Source organism: Callithrix jacchus, chromosome 16 (assembly GCF_049354715.1).
Source record: "Callithrix jacchus isolate 240 chromosome 16, calJac240_pri, whole genome shotgun sequence".
In the NCBI taxonomy this organism is placed as follows: Eukaryota; Metazoa; Chordata; class Mammalia; order Primates; family Cebidae; genus Callithrix; species Callithrix jacchus.
Window position 1 is genome coordinate 64,448,279 of NC_133517.1, and position 26,733 is coordinate 64,475,011.

The 26,733-nt window shown below is 44.5% G+C and overlaps 1 protein-coding gene and 1 non-coding gene across 6 annotated transcripts in view; both read right to left on the minus strand.

Moving 5' to 3' along the window:
* TG (thyroglobulin) overlaps positions 1 to 26,733 on the minus strand; it is a 275,822-nt gene that overhangs the window by 205,004 nt on the left and 44,085 nt on the right. For 3 of the 5 annotated variants that reach the window (XM_078353142.1, XM_035277468.3, XM_078353141.1), the window contains 6 exons: positions 25,175 to 25,331; positions 23,451 to 23,672; positions 15,987 to 16,136; positions 11,926 to 12,093; positions 4,754 to 4,870; positions 455 to 570 (listed from right to left, as the gene is read on the minus strand). In XM_078353142.1, coding sequence (XP_078209268.1) covers positions 455 to 570; positions 4,754 to 4,870; positions 11,926 to 12,093; positions 15,987 to 16,136; positions 23,451 to 23,672; positions 25,175 to 25,331 — 930 coding nt within the window. The remainder of the gene's footprint in view (positions 1 to 454; positions 571 to 4,753; positions 4,871 to 11,925; positions 12,094 to 15,986; positions 16,137 to 23,450; positions 23,673 to 25,174; positions 25,332 to 26,733) is intronic. The other 2 variants (XM_035277469.3, XM_035277467.3) reach the window with 2 other exon arrangements.
* Positions 13,348 to 13,454, minus strand: LOC118148648 (U6 spliceosomal RNA). The gene has a single exon (XR_004735569.1). It is a non-coding gene; the product is annotated as a U6 spliceosomal RNA (small nuclear RNA).

Sequence of the window (26,733 nt, forward strand, 5' to 3'; positions counted from 1 at the left end):
CTCCTGACCTCAAGTGATTCACCTGCCTCGGCCTCCCAAAGTGCTGGGATTACAGATGTGAGCCACCGTGCCTGGCCAACCACAATTATGTTATATTTCTACAATGGGTAGGCATGCTGGGGTCTGGGACCCTGAGGGACAGTGGTGTTTAGGGCCCTCTCACATCTGGCCCACGCTGCCTGATAGAGCAGGCAGTTCTCTCCTGACTGACTCATCAGGAAGCTACACAGTTCAGGCAGACACCCCTTACTCCAGCTCCATCTTGGGTCTGTCCCTGGCCTATCTCAGCTTCAAGTCCCCCAAGTCTCATCACTTTGAAGAAATGGAGGTGACAGAGGATCAGCTCTTGACAACTTCATTCCATCACCTGGCCAGGCTGCCACCCCATTCCTCAGAGCATGTCTGGCCTAGAGTGGATGCGGGGCAGAACCACCATTGGGCTGGCCCACCTCACCTGCTCAGAAGTCATGCAGGCGACATTGTCACTTGTCCAAGCATAGAAATCACAGGAAACCTCTGGCTCCATCATGGACATGGTGAGGAAGCCGCAGGTCTCATCCTCTGCACAATCTGCAAGCATCATGAGATGGTTACTCACCTGGCCGTACTGGGGAGGATGCTGAGGACAGAGCAGACACCTCCCCTGCCCCTGTTCCTACCTCACATGCCCAAACACACACACACACATACACACACATACACACACACTGCACACACAAATACATGGGTGCACAAATACATACACTCACCTCCAAATACCCACATAACCACACGCATGCACACACACACCTCCAAGCACACACAAATATACACCTAAATACACACAGCATCAAACACACACAAAAAAACATACAACCAAATACACACACAAACCACCCACACACAGAATAGACAAATACACACAAGCACACACACACACAGCTCCAAACACACACACACAAATATACACCCAAATAAACGCATACCTCCAAATAAACACCCACACACACACACAAATACACACACAAGCATATATACACTCACATACATACATATACACCCAAATACACACACACAAATATACTCAAAGACACACACAGATACAAATGTGCATTCAAATGCACACACCTCCAATACACACATATACGCCCAAATACACACACCCCCAATATATACCCACAAGCACACATATAAGCACACATTTATTAAGTACATACCATGAACCTCATGCAGTATGAAGTGTTTTTTGTGTTACTGAATCACAGATCCCCAATCTTACAGATAAAGAGCTGAAGCACAGCTCAGTTTAGGTACTTACTGAGGTCACAAAGCTACCAAGCAGCAGAGCTAGGATTTCAATCTAAGTAGTCAGACTTCAGACCTTGTATAGTTACTAAGCTGTATCTGCCTAAATTATGCCTTTTTTATATTTTAATTGCTTCTGTCCTATGAGGATCCAAGCCTAGATATCCGTTGAGATCACAACTTTGTTCAAGGCTATGTGCCATTTCCATCAGGAGGAAACAGCAGTCCTGTAGGGGATTGAATGATAGAATAGAATCCCCACTTCCCACAGTGAGTGCTCTCTCCAGATGATAGGAGGCCATGTGCTTAATGAGGGCAGGGACCACAGCTGCTTTTTGTGGACACTGGATGATAGGCATGAAGCATTCAACTGTGTAATATTCATGAATAATGATGGCAATTAATGATTTATCAGGAATAGGAGGTTTTGGTAGAAAATATAAATTAAGGAGAAAAACCTTAAACTTACATATTTATCATTTCAAAGCACTTTCACATATATTATTAATACTGATTCTTGGATTAGGTAAGAGGTCAATTTAGAGAAGGGAACACCAAGACTAAGACTTGGCACAGTCTGTGGCTGATGGGGGCAAAGCAGTAACTTGAATACCTTTGCAATCCAATTCCTGAGCCCGCCCCCCTGACACTGCATTTGCCCAGATGAAGGACAAGGGAAAGCTTCTTGTATCTGGAACGGAGATGTCTTCCTTTTTCTAACAGGACATCTCACAAACTGCATAATCAGGTGACATCTTGGGTGCAAAGGTGGTCTTCCGGCTGTTTGTATCATCTCCTGATTTTCATCTCAGCATTGTACGACTGTAATGTCTTTATGAACGAGGCACTGAGAGGTCAATGATATCATTTTACCCACAAACTGCCTGGCTCATTCAGAACTCCCACACACACACACACATACACACAAAGTAATTCTTTTTTAAAATATTTTTTTTGAGACAGGGTCTGGCTCTGTTGCTCAGGCTAGAGTACATCCGCGTGATCTTGGCTCACTGCAACCTCTGCCTCCTAGGCTCAACCCATCTTCTTACCTTAGCCTCTCAAGGAGCTGGGATTACAGGCACACACCAGCATACCTGACTAATTTTTGTATTATTTTTATTTTTTCGTAGAAATGGGGTTTCACCACCTGTCTCGGCCTCCCAAAGTGCTGGGATTACGCATGTGAGCCACTGCATCCAGCTCCAAAGAGAATAATTCTTATTGGTCTGCTGGGTAATGGCTCTAAAGTTCTCCTGTTTCCTAACTGACATAACCTAATCCTCACTGCAAGCAGATCCTGCTTCAGGCTCAGGGACAAATTCAGTCAAGAAAACAAAGTTCTTGATCAGTGTTGGAAGGATGAGCACCACAGAATCTGGTTGTTTAAGTGCTGACCTAGAACCAGGGCTCCTACCATGGCCCCAATCACAGCTTCCCCTCATGCTCCCACTCACCCGCATTTCCCTCCCATTCCCTATCATGCTGTTCGGTTCTCTAGATAACTTGGTTTTCTTACCAGTCTCTCCTTGCCTCGCCGACAATGATATCTATGTCTTCACTGACTAAGTGGCTTTTCCTACCCCTTCAATGGCCCTTTGACCAACTGTAAAACTGTCCTGATTTTTCATTGTGGGCTGAATTATGTTTCACACTCAAAATTCATATCATGTAGTCCACCCCAGAACCTCAGGATGTGACCGCATTTGGAGTTAGGGTCTTCAAAGAGGCAATTAAGTATATAATATTGGCGGTTATATGCCAATAGGACTGGTGTTCTTATGAGAAATAAAGATTAGGCTACAGACACATACATAGGGAAGACCAAGCAAAGTCACAGGGAGAAGTGAGTCATCTACAAGCCCAGGAGAGGGGCCTCAGAAGAAAGCAGTCCTGACAATACCTTGACCCTGGACTTCCAGCCTCCAGAATTAGGAGAAAAGCCATTTTGTTGTTTATGCCCCATAGTGTAGGGTATTTTGTTCCAGCAGCCTAAGCAGACTAACACAGTGCTGAACGCCTGGACCTCTACTCAAGCTGCATTGCTCTACTCTCGTTTGTGTGATAGGATGGCCTCTTGCTAGACATCCTGATGTGGCTTTCTTTCTCAAACTGTTGTCTGTTTCCTTTCAGCATATTTTAGACACTGAACTCAGTGGCCCAGTTAGCTAAACCATCTCTGGACACAAACAGAGGCACATGTTATCCATGCTTGCCTCACTCCCTAAAATTCTGCACCCTCTTTTGCTTCCCATCTCACTAGTTTGCCCTTCTAACTTAAGCTGTGTCACAGCGTGTGCACACATGAGCAGGTATATGATGGTCCTTGTCAAAACAAGTAACTATCAAAGCTGTCCTTTGTGTCTGCTGTCCTGCTGGTTCCTCACATCCACATTTTTGACCACTTGGTTTTGTCCCTCCATTCCTGTTAGTATCTCTCATTCTACAAACATTTTCTTTAGCTTCTACTTCATGCCTTGCACTGTGTTTATGAAACAAACAAGAGTGTGCTCACCATAACCAAAGCTGATATCCGAAACAGAGTCACACTCAGAGGGTTAATTACTTAATAACTAAGTCACATGAGGTTACTGAGGGAGGCATAAGGCAGTAGTTAAAATGGCAAAGATAGACACTGGGGACTCCTGGGGGTGGGAATGTAGACAGGAGGACAGGTTTGTAAAACTGACTACTGGGACTACATTCACTACCTGGGTGATGGATTCAGTCGGACCCCAAACTTCAGCAGCATACCATATACCCATACATACAACAAACCTGCATGTGCACCTGCTAAATCTAAAGACAAAGATAAGATTATTTTTTAGTATTTTTTATTTCAATAGCTTTTAGGGTAAAAGTGGTTTTGAGTTATGCGGATGAATTGTATAGTGGTAAAGTCTGAGATTTTAGTGCACTCCAAAGATTAAATCATTTAAAACAAAAAAAGATTGCAGGCTTTGACATGTTCCTTTGGATCTGAATTTGAGCCCTGGACTTGCTGACTCTGTGTCATTGAGCAAGTCACTTAAACTCCTAAAGCTTGATTTTTCTCTTCTGTAACTCAGGATAGCAATGGCTACTCTATGGGTAGCTTTGGGATTGTGAGTTAATCCTTGTAAACACACATTCTCAATGAATACCGGCTTTTATTACCACCTCTCTGGCCCTATTGTTAAATAGGGAGATACATATCCTGGACTGGATGCAAAGCTCCATGCCAAACTAATTTTGTTCATTTCTACTCCTTAACATGTGCCATGTGGATAGCATACAGTAGATACACTCTCAACTCTGCAGTGAAATTATGAATTGAATATACATTCTGGAAATCAATTCACTGAGTGTTTTTAATAAAGTGTGCTTTTAAATCATAGTTTGAATGGTTTGGTTTGGTTTGTCTTGACAACTCTCAGCAGAGCTTACTTCCACACCTACTCTGAATGCACATCTCCCCGCCGCTCCTCACCTGTCAAACACTGCATCACGGGGAACTCAGAATCGGGAACTTTGGATCTGACAGCCACAGGAGCACTGGCATCGAAGACGACCTTTGATTCTGGAGTCTTCTCAAATTTCTGCATCACTAAAAATAATGCAGAGTTAGTAAATATGACTCAGAAGGATATAGGGCATGTGCAGAGAAGCCCTAAAGGCTGTTAGGTCAAGAAGTCACTACCCATTCGTAGCTCTTGGTAGCACAAATGTCCCAGGGAAAGCAATTCCTTCCTGAGGTAGCTCCAACATCCTGCCCCACATCTAATACTGAGAGCTACAACTTACCAGTTCTCCCTGCTTCTACCTCATTGTCATGAAGTGAGGCAGAAACTTAATATGTTAGTCCTTACAACTCATGTTTTCTCATTAACATTGATTTTCTATCTAAACTTACATTTCTCTGTTCCTATCCCTGAGTGCTAATTACATCATATAATTATTTTACTGGCATTTTCTTTCTATAAAGCAACGTGAATTCTTTCTGAAATGAGGTAAGTTATCTGTTAAAAGACATGTGCATATGTATTTATGTAAATCTGAAGATGTGTCACGTGGCTCAGGCATTTTTACGATTGTTTAAGTGATTTATTAGCATCTGTTTTCCTAGCTACTACCTTCGACATACTTGAGTTCCATTTGATAGGAATAACATAGCCACAAACTCATAAAACTAGACAAGTGAGGAGGAAGAAATATAATTTTGCAAGGCTATGAGGTTTGGAACTCATTCTTTACCAAGCAAAAAAGAAAGCATGAAGGGTAACACTCAAGGAATGAGATTTATCTTCCAAGCCACCGATTCCCAAGAGTGTCAATATCTTGCAGTCTTACAGGTAACTGTCAAAAAGAAAGGCTTATGTACAACCCCAAAGGCACATGAGTATCTGTTTTCTGGGAAACATAATTATAAACATATACCCAGGCACTAATTATGTACATCCATTGCTTTATACAAAAGACTTATATCTAGATTGGTTTTCATCAAGTCAATAAATTCAAGGCCATCCAAAGCAATTTTTCTCAGCTTTCATGATAAGTGCAGAAAAAATGTTTATTCCTTTGGGATAGGGTTGAGAGGAGTGAGCCTTTATATAAAATACATGATATGCTCTAAGCCTTCTAAAGTGGTGATAGAGAAAATAATTCTGATTTGACAAACTGGCCTATCCACATTAATTGCTACAGTTGTCAATTTCATGTTCTCTGCCCACACTCAGCCCTTCATCTCATCTCCTTCTCTCTCTTTTAAATTTTATATTCCTTAGTAGCTCATTTGTAGAGACCGTCAGCTCCAGTCCAGCAAATGCCATGTTACATTCACCACAGTGTCTCTAAGTCTTGATTGGTACAGACCAGATGCTCAAAACTCTCTAGGAGACTAAATAAAATTTGAAAGATCTTTCAGTTTCTAATTAAATTCTGCCAAAAATACAGTAAATGTAGCACTTCAGTTAGAGAATCTGCTGGTTTTCAGAAAAGGGACACCTTGGTGATAGAGATCTTCACATTTCAGCATTCTGTGAAGAATCTCACGGCCAAGCAGAACAGAAACAATCCATGAACCAATTTGCTGATGAATTATGCCAACAGAGCCAGTTTGCAGATTTATACATTCTGTTGGTATAATTTCCCATATATCCAATTTATACTTAGCAGCTATGTATAAATGTCTTAAGGAAAGCATAAAAGGTTATCATTAAAGCACAGCATATATTAATATTCCATAAGTTTTGCATAGTATATTGTGGATACTTAGGTCCCTGTCTCCTTCCAAGGCAAAGACAATATTCTGATCACTACCCAGGATTGTAACAGAGAGACCACTTTCCTGCGTATTGAATGGATAGAGAGAGGGAGGGAGGATATCAGGGAAGGAAGGACAGGCAAATGAATGACTAACAACATCATCAGGACACCAGGAAACCTAGAGAGAACATTATGATGGCACTTGATGTGGTATATGAAGTCTTCAGCATAGGTCGACAAAGATCAGAATTAGGAAAATGAATCTAAAGTTAAAGGGAGGATGAACTGGAAATATTTCCAGTGAGCAAGGTGGAAATATTTCTACTAACTCTGCAAGTAATCAAAGGAAATAGAAGATCAAAAAGAGCGCCAGGAAGCTGCAGCAGGAGAGATTTCAGAGAGGGGCAGCAGGCAGTCGGGGAGAGGCACCAACTGTGAAGTGAGCCCTCAGCTCAACTCCTGATGCCACCACCAGCTCTGTGTCCCTAGACACCTTGCAACCTCTGAGAGTTTCAGTTTCCTGGTAGTGAGGATTAAATAATATAGCAGGGAATGGTATGTGGTGACCACTCAGTTAGGGTTAGGATAAGTCCCTCTGACCCCTGTAGAACACCTTGCCTAAGTCTCAGGGCTTGTAAAATTGACCACAGGAATGGAGGTGGTGGAAGAATCCCCTTCCCGGAAGACCTTTAGGAAATGGTTTCAAAGAATCCCAGACAACTGGAGCAATTCGTTCATTCTGTCAATGAGTATCTGTGAGAGAGAGATTATATATAATATATATATATAAAATATAAAATATATTTATATATACAAAATATATATATATTTGTAGATTTGCAGATCATGCAGGTTTGTTACATAGGTATACATGTGCCATGGTGGTTTGCTGCATTCCAAGCCAGTTAGAATGGCAATCATTAAAAAATCAGGAGCACAGGAGCCGCGGTGGCCCCGGCCAGTTGTCCTGAGGAGTTGTGCTTGAGGAGGCGAGGCTATGAGTTCAAGGCCAACCTGGACAACTTAAGAAGCTCTCATTCATTAAAAAAAAAAAAAAATCAGGAGTAAAATTGTTAAGGCTTTTGTCCTTGAGGCTAGGTCCTTAAGCAAGGGACTTATACCTCCCCAAACAGGTACCTACCTGAGAGGAATTTGCTCCTTCTCCAGCCCTCTTGCCACCTCCTTTGTTCAGGCCTCTGCTGTTGCTGACATGGCACTGCCATACATGCCTCACACATCTTCTTGCTCCAGTCCAACAGTTTTTCTATGATGCTTCTAGTGCAGTTATTTAAAAGGGGATTCTGCTTATGCAAAGCCTTTTAAAACTCTTGAGTGGTTCTGCATTGCTCTGGGGATGAAGCACCATTTGCAGTATCCCAGCCTCCCCTCTGGGCCCTAACCTAATTAGACCATACGTTCCTTTGGGGCTAGAATTGTGTCTTATTTCTTGTTCTATTCCAGGATCACAGATACTCATTGACAGAATGAACGAATTGCTCCAGTTGTCTGGGATTCTTTGAAACCATTTCCTAAAGGTCTTCCGGGAAGGGGATTCTTCTACCACCTCCATTCCTGTGGTCAATTTTACAAGCCCTGAGACTTAGGCAAGGTGTTCTACAGGGTTCAGAGGGACTTATCCTAACCCTAACTGAGTGGTTACCACATACCATTAATTTTATCTCTCTCTCTCTCTCTCTCTCTATATATATATATATATAGAGAGAGAGAGAGAGAGAGAGAGAGAGAGAGAGAAAATTCTACTCCCAGAGAAAGTTCCTCTCAAAGGCAATTCTGAGAAAAGACAGTTGACATGCCTGTGAGGTCCTAGCTTATTAACATAGAAATCCCCAGGCATATCCAGAAAGGGAAACATAAGCTCAGAGCTTTGCATAAGAAGCCAAAGATGCTGAAGCTCTATCTGGAGGCTATTCAGAATCCAGTGCCTCAGGGAGGCATCATCAAAGTTGTCAAGCTGAGCTGTAACTCCTGAGTACTTCTGGTGACACTGATTAAACTGTTCTTTCTGCCCTGAACACTGGGCAGAATACACCATGAAATGCCCTACAGACTTCAGTAGACAATCCTCAAGGCCGAGCCATTGACAAAGATGCAAAGAGAGCTCAGAGCACTTAGACAAAAATGCCAGGACGGGCAGTGATCACTTGGGCCACTGGGCAAGTTGCTCCCCCTCTAAGGACACAGTCTCTCATTTGTCAAGTATCTGCCTAACTGATCTCTCAAAGTACTTGCCAGCTGTACCTCCCCTGTTACTTCTGCCCAAGTGGAGGGATATTGGGGAAAAAGTAAGACTTTCATTGGATTTGCAGTTTATTCAAGAACACACACACACACACGCATACACACATGCACACACACACGCACACACACGCACACGCAAGCACACACACAAGCACACACACGCACACGCAAGCACACACACGCACACACATACACACACATGCACACACACGCACACATACACACGCGCACACGCACACGCAAGCACACACGCGCGCACACGCATACACACGCACACGCAAGCACACACACGCACGCACTCACATACACACACGCACACACACGCACATGCACACACACACACGCACACACAAGCATATGCACACACACACGCACGCACACACACGCACACACACACACACGCACACATACACACACATACACATGCACACGCACACACGCACATGCATACACACACGCACACGCACACACGCACACACACGCACGCACACATGGACACGTGCACACGCATACACATGCACACACGCACACGCACGCACACACACGCATACACACGCACACACACACACACGCATACATTCACTCGTTAGCTCTTCACTAGAGAAGGGAAATGATTGCCCTGAGAATTATAAAATGAAAAAATTTTCACTTAGATTTTCACTGATGCTTTATGCCATGAGCTGTACCTGCTTCCCTGGAGGCCAGGTAGGCTATGCGTGTATATATGTGTGTGTGAGGATGTGTTTATTGAGGAAGCAGATGAATCTAAGTGGAAACAGATTGGCGGAATGAAGAACACAAAGGCTGGGTAGTTCGACATACACCGATTCAAATTCTAGGCATATTCCATCCTAACTATGGAAGCAAGAGAAGTGTTTATACATTCTTTGCCTCTGTTTCCTCAGCTAAAATATTGGTAATAATATTTACCTTTTAGGACTGCCCTGGATGCAAATGTGATAAACACATAAAACGTCTGGCATACAGTAAGCCCATGTATGTTACACCCTTTTCTTACGCAGAAATACTAAGAGACTAACTTGCTTTGGCTTGTTAAGTGTGCAAAGGTCAACCACAAGACCTCAAGCAGAGGCAGGTGGTTCCAGGGAAGGGTGGAACAGAGTCGTAAAGACTGAGAAGATGTCAGGATTAAGGGATCTTGCAGACTGTTTCAGCCTCCCTCCAAGTTCAGCAGATGGGGAAACACGGCAAATACTGTTTCTGAGCCTTCTTATTCTGAGACATTTATTACCGCTGGTAGGTATTCCATCGCTAAGGCACTCAACACCCTTACAAGGGTTGAAACTGATGCCTCCATGCTATGGACGAAGAAACTGCTGCAGGTGAGTGACTTGCCTAAGACTACACAGCCAGTAAAGGCACCACTGGGATTAAACTAGTTCTGGTCCCACAGGACATACTGTTCCCTTTTGCTCCTCTGGTTCCCATCACACCATGTACTGTACAATATCTGATGGTTCACCTGGGACTTTTCCACCCAGTAGCTCACTGAGGAACTGTATGTGGCACAGGGTAGAGCTCAATATATATTTGTTGACATTATAGGTGATGTCGATTCTCAGGAAATAGACTGAAAGCCACTGGGAGACTGAGGATCAGAAGGATCGAGCAACTTGGTCTAGATCACCCAGCGATAAAGATATGGATCTAGAACTAGAAATACCATTTGCCCCAGCAATCCCATTACTGGGTATATACCCAAAGGATTATAAATCATTCTATTATAAAGACACATGCACACATATGTTCATTGCATTACTGTTTACAACAGCAAAGACTTGGAACCAACCCATATGCCCATCAAACATAGACTGGATAAAGAAAATGTGGCACATATACACCATGAAATACCATGCAGACAAAAAAAGGACAAGATCATGTCCTTTGCAGGGACATGGATGAATCTGGAAGCCATTATTCTCAGCAAACTGACACAAGAACAGAAAACCAAACACCGCATGTTCTCACTCATAAGTGGGTGTTGAATGATGAGAACACATGGACACAGAGAGGGGAACATCATACACGTCTATTGGGGAGTGGGGGGCTAGGGGAGCGATAGCAGGGGTTGGAGAGGAATAACATTAGGAGAAATACCTAATGTAGGTGAAGGGAGGGGTGGAGGCAGCAAACCATCATGGCTTGTGTATGCCTATGTAACAATCCTGCAAGATCTGCACATGTACACCAGAACTTAAAGTATAATTTAAAACAAAAATACGGAACAAGGCCTGGCACACAAGTCTTCTATAACAGGAGTTTCCAACCCCTGAGCCATAGACCGGTACCAGTCCATGGCCTGTTAAGAAATGGGCCCCACAGCAGGAGGTGAGCATGAGGAGAGTGAACATTACCACCTGAGCTCCGCCTCCTGCCAGATCGGTGGCAGCATTAGACTCTCACAGGAGCACAACTCCTATTGTGAACCGTGCATGCGAGGGATCCAGGTTGTGCACTCCTTTGAGAGTCTCATGCCTGGTCATCTGTCACTGTCTCCTACCACCCCCAGATGGGACCATCTAGTTGCAGTGAAAAAAGCTCAGGGCTCTCACTGATTCTACATTATGGTGAGTTGTATAATTATTTCATTATATATTACAATGCAATAATAATAGAAATAAAAGGCACAATAGACGTCATGTGCTTGAATCATCCTGAAACCATCCCCACCCAATACCCCTAGTCTGTGGGAAAATTGTCTTAAAGAAAACTGATCCTTGATACCGAAAAGATTGGGGACTGCTGCTCTACAGTGTCCTACTGAGGAAGAAGTGCTGGCTAGATTAGTAAAGGCAAGCTGCCTAGAAGAATGGAGGCCTCCACAGATCTTTTCATATGAAACTTCACCTCTTGTGCATGCTGAAGTACTTAGAAGTAAGGGTTCCTGATATCTGGAATTTACATACCAAATGATTCAAATAAAAGAGAGTGAAATGTTAACAATTTTTGGATCTAGGTGATGGGTATTTGTTCATGCAACGGTTCTTCCAATTTCTACACAGATTAAAATAAAAGTTGGAGACAAATGTACCTCTGGTTTCTCTCCCTTTCTATAAAGCCTTTGAGACCACTTCCCACTCCCCAGGAACCGCAACTGATTTCACCTCCAGCACCTACTCAGACACTGTGAGTCCTCAAGTGGGGCCTCTGTTTCCCCCGGCAGCCTCTGCCCCTCGCTGTCCACACAGAAGGCCTTTCCACTGCCCTTGTCCCTTTGGCTGGCTCGGTACTGGCCGTTCTGGTCACATTGCAGGCCTGCTTCGTTCCTCTGACAGTCAGTGACACCTAGAACCAATAGATTGACAAGGTTGTCAACGATGGGCCTCTGGAATTGCCCCACTCCTACTCCTAGGCTCTGGGTCATTGACAAGGTGTCCAAGTCACACATCTAACTCAGACATTCTAGCTTAAAACTCTTCAGTGTCCCCACTGCTCTGACCAATAAGGCCCTTGACCTGGCCGCCACCACTCTTAAGTTCTGCACACACACCCCATGCTTCCCACACCACCTGCCTCGTTCCATGCCCTGAGCACACCAACCTCTCTGATGCCATTTGCTCCAACACAGGCTTGGCTCATCTGAGCCCTCTCCTGGCCCACAGCTCTCCCAGTGTTTGTGGCACAAACTCTCCATCACTCACCTGTTTTCATTGTCTCAGGAAATTCCCATTGTCTCAGGAAAGCCTTCCTGCTACGGTTTGAATGTTTGGGTGTCACTGCCAAAATTGACATGTGGAAACCCAGTGCCCAGTGTGATGGTATTAGCAGGTGGTGCCTTTGGGAGGCGACTAGATCATGAGAGTGGAGTGCTCCTGAATGAGATCTGTACCCTTTCAAAGACTCCCGCTATGTGAGGGCACGGTGAGAAGGTGCCATCTTTGATACCATTATCAGACACCATATCTGTTGGCACCTTGATCTTAGACTTCCCAGCCTCCAGAACTGTGAGAAATAAATTCCTGCTATTTATAAGCCACCCAGTTTATGGTATTTTGTTATAGCAGCCCAAATGGACTAAGACATCTCTGGACGTCCCAGCTCAGTCAGACCCAAATGTTATGCACTATCCCAGGGACCTATACCTCTCCTTCATAGCAGGGCATGCTGGTACAATTCCCATTTTTCCATGTGAATGAATGATTGATGACTGCCAGTCACCCACTAGATAGATGTTCTGAAAGGCAGAGACCAGGTATGCTTTGCTCATTATTGTATCCAAATCCCTCACTCAGTGTCTGACCCACAAAACAAGCTTCTTCTCAAAATCAATAAATATTAGTCAAATCCATGGATGAATACCCCTCTCTATACCCATGTTCAAGCTATTTCTTCTTCCTAGAAGTCCTCTGCACCAGGCCCCCTAGCCAATCTCACCTTGTCCTTCAAGACCTCTCACAAGCTGCTATAACAGTACCTAACCTGTACCTCCATTATACTATTCATTACATCTCATGGATATACTTACAAGTTTCTTTTCCCTGTTAGACTCTAAACTCCTTCAGGACAGGGACTGTATCATTACTTGTTTTATTTATTTTTTTAAATGTGGAACACTTCACGAATGTGCATGTCATCCTTGCGCAGGGGCCGTGCTAATCTTCTCTGCATCCTTCCAATTTTTGTATATGTGCTGCCAAAGCGGGCACTACTTGTTTTATTTAATACATACCCAGTACATTTTTGGCACAAAGCAGGAACTCAATACATGTTGGATGAATGATATTAAAAGGGAATACCTTCATTTGGTTCTTCAGGTCCGGGAAGTAGGTGAAACATAATCTTTTATGCCCAGAGATTTCATAACAACTGAGTTTCTATATTTCCAGACTATTGGTTACATGATTCACCATTGACTAATAACAGCCTTTTTTTCTGGGAAGTTACAAAGGCTCTTTTTTTAATTGGACACTTTGCATGCCATGCATGATATACAAGAATTAATATGTCAATAAACAAAGAAACAAATAAGAAAAAGCAGAACCTCAAACATGGTCCAGTGGACCAGCTAAGTTACAAAGTGTAGGAGAAAAGTATAAGTAAGATCAATAATATAGACCTGAACTATATAGAGGAGTTGGGATTCTAAAAGCCATCCTAACACCAAAAGGAAATGAGGGAAATATTGTAATCTCCTGGCATCATTTAAAACTTGGCAGACTCTCCTGCCCCGTGCCCTGTGTTTCTCTTTGGTATAATTTCATCTAAGAACAAAGACCAGATAATTCAACAGGCAGAACATTGGAGTTAATGAGTCATAGAGAAGTTTCTTAGGTCTGAACAGATCCTTAGCACAGACTCCAACCTTGATCATAGAGAACCATTCACTAAAATCTATTTCACTACTCAGGGATAATATCTGGAAGGATGGCAATGATTCAACACCACCCTCTACTACTACATGAAAATGCAATCAATGCTCACCCTCAAAATGGGTGGAGAATAAATGCTTACTGTTGATGTTTATTCCACTTTGCTACAGATTGTTTATGTCCCTCCCCTACAAAATTTATATATTGAAGCTCTAATCCCCAATGTGATGGTATTTGGAGGTGAGGCCTTTGGAAATTAATTAGGTTTAGATGAGGCCATGAGTGTACAGCCCCGATGATGTGGTTAATTTCCTTATTAGAAAGAGGAGGATAGGAGATTTTTCTCTCTCTTTCTCTGTGCATATAATAAGCAAAGGCCATGTGAGGACATAACCAGGAAGAGAGCCTTCAACAAGAACCCAATCATATGGGCACCCGGACCTCAGACTTCCAACCTGTAGAACTGTGTGAGATAAATTTGGTGTTTAGGCAACCCAGTGTAGGATAATTTGCAATAGCAGCCTGAACTAAGACACTCTTTATTACCACCCTGTGAGTGAAGTATTATTGGCTCCATCTGATACATGGGGGAGCTGACATTCAGAAGAGGAAAGTGGCTTGGCCTAGGTCACAGCACCGCTAAGAAGGGAGAGCAGTGATTAAACCTCAACCTGCGTTCTCTCTTCCCTGCCATTTTTATCATATCCCCACCATAAACAGGCTTAGCACACTATGTTCATCTTCTTTTAAGAAATTGCTTCTCTGGTATGTTGAAAGCACTTCAAGTCATCTCAAACTACAAGTACTCGAGTCGCTGTGTACAAACAGGGTGATGCTCAGATGTCCAGGTCACTCTGTTCTCCTAGTGAAGGAAATTTCATTCTTCCTATTCCAGGAAGAATGTCAAACCCGCAGCCTATAAATTTCCTTTTACTTTCATTTTACTGGAATTACCATTCTATTACTACTGCTTTCCTGACCAGGAAACTGCCCTGATCAAAGAAAGTATCTTGGTCTTTTCTGATAACTTGTTTTAAAAATTCTAGAAACTATTTAGATTGTAAGCACAACAGGTTCTCTTATATTGACACTGTTCCAGACCAACACAAGAGATGCACAACAAGGCAACTTATGTGTCCTTCTCGGAAAAACCCAACAATACCCAGGGGACTATGAAGTAAGTAGGTCGAGTGAAATCACATGACCTATGGGAAGGCCACAGGTACATACAGTCCTGGCAAATTCATGTGGCAGGCAGAAAAGGAAGACAAGCTACACTGAGGTAATGACTGTAGGTGGAAAATATCTTCCATTTTTCAATCTGATAAAGTTGACTTACAAAAATCAGAAGTTTCAGAATCAGATAAAACCAAGATCAAAGAGCAGTTACATCATCAATTAGCTGAGTGACTTTGACTAAGTTTCCTTTCCTGGAGTCTTAGCTTTCTTATCTGTAAAAGTTGGGCAAATGATATTGGAAGATGTACTGGGAGTATTGAATGAGGCAACACAGGTAAAACGCCTGGCCCATAGCCTGGCAGTGGCAAGTATTCAAAGATGGCGGCCCCTTTGATTATTATGTTGTGTACCCAATAGTTCTCCCAGGTGAGCAATTTTGCCCTCTCTGCAACTTGCACCCAAGTGGCATTTGGCAATGTCTGGAGACACGTCTGGCTGTCACAACTCAGGGAGGGGTGCTACTGGCATCGAAGAGCTAGTGATGCTACTAAATACCCTACCAGCCACAGGCCATCCCTGAACAAAGATTTATCTGTCTCAAAATGTCAATAGTGCAGTGATTGGGAAATCTTGTTGCAGTCCATTTCACTGCAGGGCTTCTCTTTGAAAGAAGCACCCCACAGAACTTACAGTGAGTCTGGCTGAAAGCTCCCGCAGAAATGGTTGTTCTGCCCATAGGACATGGGACACAGGCCAAGCTCCCTGCCTGTTCTTGGTAGAATCCAACAGGACAAAGAATGCATTGCTCATCTTGGGAATAGCTTCCCTCAGGACACTTAACTAGAAAAAACAAATGGAGAAAAGATATGAAAGATCAAGACACATGCTTCACAGTTACAATCCCAAAACACACAGGGTACAGGAAATCCTCAAAGCAGTTCAAGAGCTCATTCATTTAACAAACGTCCATTGAGAACCTACTGTGTGTCAGACTCTAAGAAGCAGGAAAGCAGCTGTGAAAAAGTTGGGTGAGCTTCCTGCTGTCCTGGAAGTGACACACTTGTAGATGAGAGAGTCAGACAGGAATTTCAGATATGGGTAAAATAAAGCAGGGGAGAAGGGCATGTTGGTGAGAAAAGGCCCCTGAAAGACGTGATGCTTCAGCCTTGAATGATGAGGGGTAGCCCAGGCAAATATCTAAGAGAAGGGAATTCCAGGCAGAGTAAACAAGTGCAAAAACCCTGAGGTAAAAATGAGTTTGGATCATTCAAGCAATGGAAAGACAAAAGCAAACAAAGCTTGGTACTAACCTAGCGCTTAAGTCTGCAAAGAATGAATAGCATGAGATGAAGTTGGAGAACAATTTGAAAGATGAGAGCCCATCCACAGGTTGCCATGGGAATGCTTCCCAAAGTTAAGGGCCTGCTGGAATAGAGGGGTGGAAGGGCGCATTTTGGTATCTTACAGATTGGATGAAGTCCCGCTGCCCCGTGTACCTTGTACTTTTGGACCTTTCTGAGGCTCCACTTTCTCCTCTGCAAGATGGGGATTAATAATACAATCTTATTGGAGCATACTGATAATGTATATAAAAGTAGCTATCATAATGCCAGACTCACATATGCACTCAACAAATGATAATCATTTTTACACTTGAGGAAGTCCTTCCTTATAGCTGACCTCAACACCCACTCTGTCCAAACAGGGTTCCCTCTCTATGAGGCATTCCCAACATTCAGCCCCTCCCCACTTGACTCCCGTGGTCTCTCTCCCTATTGCTCGGTCTTTTTTTTTTGTGACAGAGTTTCACTGTTGTCACCCAGGCTAGAGTGCAATGGCACAACCTCAGTTCACGGCAACATCTGCCTCCCAGGTTCAAGTGATTTTCCTGTCTCAGCCTCCTGTGCACCACCGTGTCTGGCTAATTTTTGTATTTTTAGTAGAGACAGGGTTTCATCATGTTGGCCAGGCTGATCTTGAACTCCTGACCTCAGGTGATCTGCCCAATTCAGCTTCCCAAAGTGCTGGGATTACAGGCGTGAGCCACTGTACCTGGCCGCTGGGTCATTAGTAGTATTGCTCTAATATGGGACTTGAGTGAGGGAAGTGAGGTACATGGTCACAGGATTCAACGTGGCTCTCACTGATGCTGGGCTTTTCATTGACCCAGAAATGCCAAGTGTGACCCTGAGAGCCTCCTTAAATTTTGCATCTGGATGCCTCAGTCACCTCACCCTAATCCCTCCCTATGGTACCCAATTAATCTACCCATTCTCAGCACTTTCTGTCTCTCTGATTCGAACATTTCCCATCCCTTCTCATTTCCTCTTCTAATATGATATCGGCTGGGAAAACAGAAAGCCAACTAGAATTAGAGCTCTCAGTAGGGTTCTCATAAGAACTCTAAGTTAAGGTCTGAGGAGTTCTGCTCTGGGGAAAGTACATGAACTTGGCTACTGATTTTGATGGCTCAGAGGAGGGGATGGGGACAGAGGTTGTTTTGCTTTTTTTCTTGGTTCAGTGTTGTGTTCTTGAGAGTTTGCCAAATACCTTCCAGAAGAAGTGAGCTTTTATCCAGTAAAAGGTGGAAGCTAAAATCCTGCCCACTATTGGGAGCACTTACTCTATTGCCCTGTTATGTACATTAATACATCACTCTGATGGAAAGTATTTTATCCCCATTTCAGTTGAGAAAGCTGAGCCTCAGATATCCATGCATGACTTCCTAGTATGCCTTTCAGCAAAGGGCAATGGGAAAGTAAAATTGTAGAATATGCCAAGCACAGTAGCAGATGTTTAATGTGTTCTTCTCACAGCCCTATAAGGAAGTTATCTTCGTATCAGACTAGAGAAAACTGAGGTTCAAGGTCATGGTCAGCCAAGCAGTGAGGTGACAGAGGTGAGATTTGAGCCCCATTCATTCATCTCCAAACCAAAGTCTTTGTTCCTTCCACCAATCCAGTCACCTCCCTCTAGCAGAGAAGTCAGCACCAGTGAGTGGGATGTGTGGAGATGGAGCCAGTGTTGATGTAGCAATGCTGTCTCTGGTCTGCGTATGTACTTGGCATTGCTGAGTAAATTAGAAACTCGAGCCACATCTTGGAAACTGAACACCATGTGTTTTGGTCCATGCTGAGCAATTAATATCCTCCCTCAGAGAGTGGAGTTTCATTACTTCTATGAGTCAAGTTGGTGATGATTATCTCTAGCACTTCCACCCCGGAACTGTGACTACTTTTTTCAAGTGGCCTCCAAATTCATCACTGAAGGAAAACAAAAGCATTTCAACCAGGCTGTATTGCCCGGCCTCCAAATGCCGATGTGCAGGCAACTAGCAGAAATGAGAGAGCTGGGACTTAACTTCTGCTGCAAATCCCACAGTCCCAGCCTCCTGTCTATGCTCAGGGAATGTACGCGCTCTTTCCTCCTACCAGTTCTCTCTATCTCTGACGTCAAGTCTTTTCCACCCAAAAGAGTGCATTTTCAAGTCAGAAATAGGTATAACTGTCTCGTTTTATTAGCTTACTGTCGCCTTATTGTTAACCTTCCCTCAGATGAGAAGGCTTTCTCAAGACCATTGGGTCCACCGCCACCAGTAGGTGCTGAACCCCGGTTAAATCCCCCAAAATCACTAAAAAATCTTTCAGCCTCAGATCCCTCCTTTGTATTAGGCTGGTGCAAAAGTAATTGTGGTTTTTGTGATTTTTTTTAAAAACAAATTTTTAAATTTTAAAAACATTGCAAAAACCATAATTACTTTTGCACCAGCCTAATAAAATGAGAGACTTATACCTATTTGAGTTTAAGAGTTTCACAAAGCTTTAGAGTCAGGCCACTCCTCCTGCCAACCCTTGTCCACAAACCCCTCAACAGTGACAGCCGCATTTCTGCTGAAGAAAAACATCTGTGAGGAAACACGTGGTCCTCTCACTCTCCAACTTAAAACCCTCTGTGGTCCCATCTCCAGCCCACTCCCCTTGCTGTGCTCCAAGACCTCCCCTGGCCTGTCCCTGTCCATCTGCTCTGGCTCCACCTCCTGTCACGTTCCCCACACACCTTGTTCCCTAGCTGTACAAATCATGAGCACTATTTCCAAAAAGTCAGCAGCCTCATGACTCCCTGCGTTCATACCGATCTATATTTCTGGAATGTTCTTCATCACTGTAGCACCCTCAGCATGAGTACACACACACACACACACACACACACACACACGTTCACAAACACGCACCACCTTCTGTCTGCTCTTGTCTGAGCAGTGATTCCTCCTCACCTTTCAAGACTTCTGCCAGCATTTGCTACCCCAGCACACCTGCTCTGACCACCCTGGCTGGGATACAACAGGCTTCTTCCTGGGGTGATCCAGCTGAATATTCACTGACCTCTCCCTAGCCAGGCTGTGAGTTCCTTGAGAGTGGAACTTTGTGTTTTGCTTCCCTGAGTGTATAACATGGCACATAACATTTTGTAAGTTTGGATGGATGACAGGAAAGAAGAGAAAGGGAAGGGGAAAGGGAAGGGAAGGGAAGAGAGAAGGCAGGAATAATTGGCTCAGGAAAAAAATCCGTAGGAAACCAGCTCTACTAGAGTAAATTATAGTGAATGAGTGAAAGTCAATGTCATCCAGAATGGAATATGAAAACTATAGAAAATTTCTCAGGTATTCTCCTTAATAAACTAACCTGCTCTGAAGGCTGCCAGCAGGTAGTTTCAAGGAGAACCCACATGGCTGGCCTTGAGGCAAGAGAGTGAACAAAACCGACCCCATCAGGGCTGCAAACAAGGTCTCTGCTCCCTGGAAGCCACCAGTTCCCTGGATCAAGGCTGCTGTGTCTACATGAGTCACAGGGGACGGACTTTCCCACTGGCCCTCTGAGTCACAGCCCTCTGAGGGGGCCATCCTGATTAGCCCTCCCTCAGGATGACACAGAAAAATCTGCTTTATTGCCACAGGACAATGCTCTGCCTTGTAATATCACAGCTGTGTCCCAGATGTGTTTTAGAGGGAAAACTACCAATAAGAATAGACACAGGAGTCAGAGGGTGTGATTTCACCAAGAACCTCCTTGTTGAAAAGGGAGGACATGTGATGCAGAGGACAGAACAAAGAACTTGGAGGCAGACAGAGCTGGATTTAGAGCTCAGCACTGCCAATTTTCACAACAAAACCATTTGCCAAGAGTTTGCTAAGTGTTGTGTTCTGCATTGATTATTTCATGCTATCTAAACAACAATAGGTATTACCCCATGCAGTGGGTATTATTATCCCTATTTTTCAGAAGATGCCTATGAGAATAATGGACTTCCTCCAGGATCCACAATGAGAAAGTGTTGGAGTCAGGACTCGAACCCGGGTCCACCGGACTTCACGGAGCAGTTTCCTGATGCTGTGTAGCACTATAGGCCCCTCATTTCCTTGTGCATGAGATGGGATCAATAACACCTGAGTCTCTGGACAGAAAAATGCTAGTAAGGCCACACACATATCAGAAACTCAGTAAGGGATAGGTACTAGAACTGATGCTGAAGAAAATTCAGGGCTTTTGGTACTGCTTTTGAGACTTCCATTCTGGATCTTTCTAACCCTTTGGAGTAAGGGGATGGGGCTGTGTGGTGTGGTTGACAAGTCTTTGTGAATCACTTAGAGGCTGCAGCAGTTGGAAGACAGAGTGTAGGTTTATCTAGAGCAGGACTGGCAAACAGCAGCCCAGGAGCCAAATTCAGCTCACCTTCTGCTTTGGTAAATAAAGTTTTACTGGAGCACAGCCATGTTTCTCCCTATAACGGCTGAGTTGAGTCACTGAGACAGAGACCTAAAACATCGCCATCTGGCCCTTACAGGAGAGGTTTGCTGAGTCCTGTTCCAGAGCAAGAGTGTCCTGGGCAAGGTCTCCCATGCAGTCTCTTCCCCACGCCCCATCCTGTGGCTCCCACAAAGGCCCTCAGAAGCCCCATGCCCTGATGCCAGCTGCTGATTCCCAGACCCCACTCTTTCTCCTTCAGGCAAAGTTGAGCTGAGTAGCCCTTCTCATCCCCTTGTTGATAGGTACTAATAACTGAGCTTCCTAGAAGGAAACTTGGGGCCAGGTTTCTAGGCCAGCCCCTTTATTTTACCGGTGAGAGGGGGTGGAAGTGGAAAGGAAGATACCGAGTGGACAGAACTTCCTTGAGGACACAGAGTCAACACAGATTCTCTGCCTTTCCTTTACCTCCATCACTGGGTACAGAGGGCACCCCTGAAGCCAGGGAGTCTCCTGGGGCTAATTCCAGATCCCATGGTATATCACCTGAGGCAGCTATGAAAGCAGGCTCCTGCAGCCCCACTCCCAACACGCACACACACAGCATACACATATGCATGCACACACATGGGCATACACACATAGACACATCATACACATGTATACAGACAAAAACAAACCCACTCACACACACATATGTACATCACACACATATACACACACTACACACATACATGTATGCACATGTGCTCACACACTCATATACACATCACACACACGTACACCCCTGCTAGTTCAGCAACTGGCATTGAAGCCAAGGGCTCTTCATGATAAAGTCTGTGAACACAGGGGCAGGTGCTCTCTACGTGACTCTGCCTCTCTGCAACCCTGTTTCACCCACGCTGGAGTGGCACCATCCACTCCTGCTCTTTTTCTTGTCCTCTTGGTTCGGGCAGCTCTGATGGAATGGAAAGAAAGATCACGGTCTCTGATCCCAGAGGACCTGGGCTTACTCATCCTCTATTAATCAATCAGGTGAGCTAGAGTCCCTCCTGTGAGTCGCCCCACTCCAAGCACAACAGATGCCCAATCTCATTTAATCTGAACCTAAGCTTCTTTGTCAAATAACCCCTGCCACCAGGGGCTATTGTGAGAGTTAAATGTTTATGCAGGTGCATTTGAACTGTAGAATTCTCCATAAATGCTAGTGGGAAGTGGTTGTCTTGCCGTTTTCTGTGTTAGGATTTAGCTGCATCTTAAATCCAATGTGGAGTTCAGAATTTGGCACAGATGTCAGAAAAGGAAAGGGCATTTGGCTTTTGTGTTGCAACCAATATAAATAATTGATAACAATAACTGAGAAACATCTTCTTTCTTTAGCTTCATAAAAATGTCTATCTCACTCCATGCAGGAGGAAGGCTTCTCATCAGGAGACCTTTGAATCTTCAGTGGTAGACATGACAAAGACCCCCCAAAGACATCCATGTCCCCATCCTCAGAGCCTGTGAATATGCTAGGTTACGTGGCAAAGGGAAATTACTGGTGCAGATGGAACTAAGGTTGCTAATTGGCTGACCTCAAAATAAGGGAAGCATCCTGAACCATGCAGCTGTGTGTAACTCTAAGGTCCTTGGAGGTGAAAGAGTGAGGAGAGCTGTGATCAGGGAAGAGGGGTCAGAGAGCTGCAACACTGCTGGTTTGATGAGCAAGAAAGGAAGTCACCAGTTAAGAAATGCGGACAAGCTCTAGAAAGTGGAAAAGGTGAGGAAACAGACTTCCCCAGGGGCCTCCAGGAAGCGTGCGGGCCCTGCCAACTGCTCGGTTTTAGCCCAGTGACACCCATGTTGTAATTGAAACCTACAGAACTGTAAGATACTACATCTATATTGTTTTCTGCCACAAAATTTTTGGTCATTTGCAATAGTAGCAAGAGGAAACTAATACACATTCCCATTAAAACGGCCCCCAAACTACTTACAGGAGAGGCAAGAGCAACCCAAGTGAACTTCCATCAGGAACCACTTTCCCTGAGTTTTAAAGCCCTGGGCGGATGAATGGCCATTTGGAAATCGTGGTGAGTTACATACTGCCACAGCCAGACTGGGAAATGTGTACCCAGGATACAAGTGGACATCGGCCTTCCTCACAATGACAGGGCAGCTCAGGCTCAGGCTCCAAGATTATTCATAACTAACAGAAAGAATAACTGCAAACACGGGGCCCCTCCTTCCGCCATGCCACCTAACAGATGGAGACTATATGCCCATGCACAGTGGATGATTGAAAACTTTTGCTCATTAACTGAATGGATGATTCTCAGCCCAGAATGTAGCCTCTCTCCAGAGCTGAGGTGGCCTTTCCCAGAGCCTCACACAGCTCCACAGGCGACACCCAGGGAGAGAGTGGACCTACCACATCCTAGTCGGTCCTGACTGGCCTCACTTGTCCAGACTTGGTAGAATCCCTCCAAGCACCCAAACCGTGTCCTGGGAGAGGTGCCAAAGTGGTCCCCTTGAAGGAAGCGGATGGCGGTGTCTGCTGGGAATGACTTCGAATCCAGATGAAGCTGAAATGAGCCACTCTGGATCAGGTCTGTGAAGCGCCCAAGAAGATCCTTGCCCACCATGGCTCTCTCTGTAAGACACAGGATAAGGCAGGGGTCACCCCCACTGTTCTCTGCAAGGGCCAGGGAGGATCAAGGGGGCAGAGATGCCTAGAATGTCCTGGCTGAAAAGAGACATAGGCATCATGTGATGTCTCATTTTAAAGAGGGAGGAACTGAGGCTCAGAGAAGAGGATGGACCATCTCCAGGTCACCCAGGAGTCAGAAGCACAAGTAGGGACTCCAACCCAGATCTCCTGGCTCCTGCCACTTCTGTGGCACCAATGCAACCTGCGCTGGCATAGAAGACCACGTCTTCAGTCACTAGTCTAAGGTGCAAGATCCAGACACTCATCTACCTCAACCCTCACTGAGGCACTGAACACCTCTAAGCCTCAATGTTCCCATCTGAAAAATGGCTTGGGAATGGCTCTCTTTGCAGTTGGTGAGGGTCCTAGGAACGAATGTGTGTGAAGTGGCCACTCAAAAAGAAAGCAAGGACTTGAAGAGGCAATGGGACCGTCTGCCTCAGTGTTTAGCCAAACACCAAGAGGCCTCCATCTGTCAAACGGTAAGTAGTTCCTAGGAAGAAAGCAGGCGAGCACCGTGCCAGGAGCTGGGGCAGATCCCAGCACACAGCAAACATTCCAGCTGTAACAGGCTACTACAGAGCCAGCCCATGGCCTCCAATCACAGTCTCGCTGCCTCACCATTGAAATAAGCATCTCATGCTTTTGCAGCTCCAAACACAGACACGTTATCCAGGATCTCTTTGGAGAAAGATGGAAGGGGATCCCTAATTCATAATGCTGGGTCTGCAGGATAATTCATAATTCTTCTGAATTATCATTTAGAGGATTATTACCCTCATAACTAGTGAATGACAGGACTAGTGAATGTAGTCTCCTTCCTGGCAACGTTTTCCAGAAGTTCTTCATCATGGAACAGAGGGCAAACTCCAGCCAATCCCACCCCGGATGTTTGGCCACTGGATAGATGGTAGAAGAGAGAATGGAGTTGCATCCCATTCTCTGGTCAGAAATCTATGGACTCTTTCCTACCCTACCAGAAAGCTCAGAGCTGAACAGGGCACATGCCCACGGTAGCTATCATAAAATCCATTCTTCTTTTCCCTCTCCTCTGTTAATTACCCATATCATGACTGCCCCATTCTAAATGGTGTAAAGTGGTCTGAAATGTTTTACAATTGGAAGCAGGTAAGATATAAGTTAAAAAACAATAAAGACTTTCCCAGCCCACCCAGCTGTCCCCTTCACACATTCTGTTTCACCTCTCCGCATGCAGAAAACCAAGAGAAGTATTAGAAGACGTTCAGGAGACAGAACCAAGCTCTTCGTTGACATTATTTAACTCTAGTAAAGGACTGGCAAGAACTCTATTGATTATTATACATTTTAAAATAATTAGCTTTCCCCATAATCTTCACAGGAAGACTAGCTCCATGGCAGATGAGGAAACCGAGACTGAGAGAGGCTGCATAGCTTCTTCTAGGTACTAAAACAGAAAAACATACCAATGTCATATAAGTCAGAAAGAGAGGCCACTGGGATGTCCTCAAGCCGTGATTTCCATGTAACATTCACTCCTAAACGCTCCCTGGTCAGACATCCCACCTGCACAGAGGAGTTGTCGCAGACAGGAATGGAAACTGGAGTGCCAAAAGTCTTCACCTACAAGAAGACAGATACTATCAGCTCAAGAACACAGAGTAGAAAGCTAGTGTTGTTGGGTCTACACCAGGAACCAGAACTTGGCTTATGTTACTTCCTTCAATCCTCCACCAACCCTACTTCAGGGAGTCAAGCAATAGTAACCCCCTTTTCCACACCTGAGGAAAACAAGGTTCACAGAAGTTAAATAACCTGCCCTGGTTACATGGTGTATACAGGTGTAAGTGGAGGAAGAGCAGGGCTCCACGCATCAAAGCCCAGTCACCATATTTCACTGGCGAAACAACTTTAGCCAACTCGGAAAGTTTTTACCACACACGTATTCAGCAGGACACCTCTGAACCCCTATAGCATCCACCAGCTCCTCAATTTTGGTTATGCAGCTTGGTCTCTCCTCCCAGCCTAAGTGTCACTGAGTTGTGCCCACTGAATGTCTGTGAGTGATATACTGCGGGCTCCTCAGGGTTGGGGAGAAAGACAGATGGTTACAAGTCCTGTTACCCTAAGGACAGTGCCAAGCTTTGGTCCAGGGTTGAACACAAGCTTCATCTCTCCTTCTTCACAAAGACAGCCTCTTTTAAAGGATGTCTTAGTGCATTTGGATGACTATAGTAAAATACCACAGACTGGGTGTCTTATAAACAACACAACTTTATTTCTCATAGTTCTGGAGGCTGTAAAGTTCAAGATCAAGATGCCAGCCATGTTTGGTGAAGGTTCTCTTCATAAATGTCTCTCTTCTCACTGTGTCCTCACATGTGGAATGGGTAAAAATCTCTTGGAGCCTCTTTATAGTAAAGGATATACACTTATAAGGATATAGCCTTTTTATTCTTTTATAAGGACACTGACCCCATTCATGAGGGCAGTACCCTCACGACCTAACATAAAGTTGCCTAAGCCTATCATTTTGGGGATTATGGTTTGGATATGAATTTTGGGCGGGGGGGACACATGCATTCAGATAATGGCAAAAGGTAGCATTCCAAGAGAGTTTATATAAAGTCCAAAGGGAAGTCAGTTTATCAAAAGCTTGGGTGCCTAGAGAGTGAATAGAAGTTCTAGAAAGAAAGTTAACTCCATCACCAATGAGTAATTCAGAGTTGATGTGGCCCTGGCCTTCAGGCTTCACCACAAAAGGCCTCAACTACCTTCTTCAGAATGCAGACAGTGCCCTGAAGGCCAGCCCCAGGCGGCCAATGCATACAGAGGCTGAATGTCAGCATGGCATCCATCCCAACAGCCCTGGCTCCCAGACCTTACTGTGTGCCACACCCGCGGTGAAGGTGAGAAAGTGAATGTGAGTGTTCATATAGTTGTCATTTAATGAGATCCTGCTGTGTGCCAGGGGCTTAGTATTCTCAGAAGGCACTGTGGCATGGCTTTTGAACATGTTTTATTC